General features: G+C 43.4%; 1 protein-coding gene across 1 annotated transcript in view; it reads right to left on the bottom strand.

The window, feature by feature from the left end:
* ell2 (elongation factor for RNA polymerase II 2) overlaps nt 1–2,808 on the bottom strand; it is a gene marked incomplete in the record, with an annotated part of 18,000 nt that overhangs the window by 5,025 nt on the left and 10,167 nt on the right. The window contains 2 exon segments of the mRNA XM_014017053.1: nt 1,792–2,449; nt 2,524–2,596. Of these exon segments, the coding sequence (XP_013872507.1) occupies nt 1,792–2,449; nt 2,524–2,596 (731 nt within the window).

The raw sequence follows: 2,808 nt of genomic DNA on the forward strand, positions 1-2,808 counted from the left end.
AATCTAAACAGTGTGTAATTAAAAAGTGACCAAACAATAATTTAACAAATAAATAGCCACAGAAATATAAAAAAGTCTGTTATTTTACTTTCACTAATATAACAAAGAGCTATGGTTCAGCATTAAATTATTTTTGTTTATTTACTAAGAAAAAATGTGTAAAACAGAAGTTATCTTTTGTAACATAAAAATGTTTTAGAACTGAACTTAACATTAAATATGTCATAAAGAAACATAAAACCTACAAACAACAAGTGAATAGGATCTAAGCTTATTTACTTAATGTAAGTTGACGCACACACAGTGCTTTATCAAAAAATGGACAAAGCTTTTTCATTTTTACTAAAGGAATATCTGATTTTGCACACAACAACAACATTTCAGATAACCTCCCCTGACTCCCACCTCACTTCTGAGTGTTGAGGAGTTTTCAGCGTGTCTGCCCCTCTGTCTGTGACTCAGAGAGGAAGTGGTCTTCACAGCATCCAGCCCATCATGTGCTGACAAAACTTACAGGAAAGTTTTTCTACAGATAAATAAAAAACCACTGGGGTTTTGTTCTGTCCTAAACTTTACCTTAGCTTCATATTTTTGGAGGATGTTGCTTTTAGTGAGTTTGTTGTTCGCAGCGTGAGTCACAGTTGCGGCTTTTTTTCCCTCCCCCTCCTCCTGTTTAGGGAGGGGAGCTCAAAGAGCTCACTCCGCGTGAGAGCAGCAGCGGTCAAAATACCTCAGAAACTCTTCCGCGTTTTACACTGGATTCCATGACTGGATTTCGTCCACGTTTTTTGCATCTCGGAAATTATTCGGCCCGACGTAAACTGCGAACCTCGATCATTGTTTTTATGATCACTGAAAACCCAAATCGTAATCAAGATCAAAATCCAATTAATCGCCCAGCCCTACGTCGTGCTGCCAATTTATGCAAAAATCAACTTTTTTGAGCATTTTATCATGTTATGTCATTCCCTCATCAAAAACATACCCAGAGTGTAGCTTTGACTCATGCATACATGCTTGTGAAATCATTCTGTAGCCATGTGGAGCTGCCTAAATGCTAGCTGGTACAAAGCTCCGCCTTTTTTGTACTTAGCTCCTCCCTGAAGCTCAGTCCCCAGCCGAGTTACCGCCCCACAAAACACCCCACCCCTAAAGCATTGTTTGAAAATGTGCTGAAGTGGGAATGTCTGAAATGGTAGGGGGTACTTAAAGAGACAGAGGCTGATTTCAAGGCATTTACATAGGCTATGACGCAAAGTCTAATTTATTCTTCATATATACACACGTTAATACATAATACCCCCACTCCTCTTAGCTTTTCTCAGTGTCAGACTAACACAACCAGATCATGAAGATGAGAGCCAAATTAACACAGCATGTATGAATTTTTCTTGCTCATTTTCAATGTTTAGCTTTCTGCTCGGCGTGCRATCACCATAACAGTTGAAAGGGTGCAAAGCAGCACCAGCTGTAGCAGAACAGGGCATACWTTCATCAATAAATCAATTATTCTCCTATCCTCAGCCTACAGTAATAAGAAAACAACTAAAACTGTAACCACAGCATAACTTCATAATAGTGCAAGAACAGTTTTTAGCTCTTCGTGAGTACATCGACTATCTGATGGGATCAATTCTGTCAAACTAGTGCTAAATGTGTTTACAATTACTCTGCTGAGGATCTTTCAGTAAACACTTGACTCCTCAAAATGACTCGATTACATGAACTACATGTCAGTGTTTACATTCAGTGTGGCTCAGCTGRAAAAACAATCATCAATACGGTGCATACCTTGATCTTTATGGGAGGTTTTGTCAGGAGCTTCTCCACAGTCTTGTTCAGCGCTGCGCTTCTTCTTAACTCTACGGTTGTCCTCTGCCTGCTCCGCTACAATCGGAGGAGCGAATCTGGCTCCGTCGGTTTGTTTCCCTTTATTCTTCTCTCGATCTTTGTGCTTCTTGGATTTCTTCTTCAGCTTTTTATTCGTGCTGCTAGACAAGGGAGGGCTGGTGATGACRGTGGAGGTAACTGTGAGAGAGGTGCAGGGAGGGGGGCTGGGGGAGGCAGATGCCCTGGGGACAGGGTGCCGACATTGGTCCTGCAGGGTCCTGTCGGAAGGAAGGGGGCCGGGCGAAGGGTCTCTGCAGGAGGAACTCTGGTCTGTGGGCAGGTCCTGGGTGCCGCAGCCCTCTGGGGTGCTGGGYGAGTTGGAGTTGGAGGCCGGGCTGGGCTGCTGATGCGGCGGAGGGTGGGATGAGATGGGCAGGTGGGAGGGAGGGCCCGAAGTAACGCTRGGCGGTAGAGACGAGTGTTTGGAGCTGGGGCTGCCCTCGTCCTCCCGGCGGTCCGAGGAGCAGGAAGATGCGGCTGGCCCTCGACTGCTGAGGTGAGAGATGCGGGCTTTCTTGGGTGCCAAGGGATCAGTGAAGTCAAAGTCTGGCTGGCGCTTCTGCATTCAAAACAAAAACAAAAGTTACACCAAGAACCGTAGAGCTTTGTGGACGTGTTAGCATGACCACCTACCTGAGGAGAGGTGGGGAAACTGTCTTTAGGGGAACTGCTTGACAAGACTCTCTCAGTAGACAGACCCAGTTTACTATAAAACAAAGAAGCGTGAGGACACAGTCTTTAAATTTTATTATTAAACGAGCACTATATCAAATATATTGGTTATCAGTGTGTTTAATGTTCGGCTTGTGTAGCTAAAACCTCACGTAATCAATCATAAATCAATAGATTACAATTATAAAGACTAGAGAGGCTTTATACAAGACAATAATACTGCAGCAGCATGCATATATATATATA

The sequence above is a fragment of the Austrofundulus limnaeus genome, unplaced genomic scaffold, assembly GCF_001266775.1.
Source record: "Austrofundulus limnaeus strain Quisiro unplaced genomic scaffold, Austrofundulus_limnaeus-1.0 Scaffold160, whole genome shotgun sequence".
NCBI classification, from domain to species: Eukaryota; Metazoa; Chordata; class Actinopteri; order Cyprinodontiformes; family Rivulidae; genus Austrofundulus; species Austrofundulus limnaeus.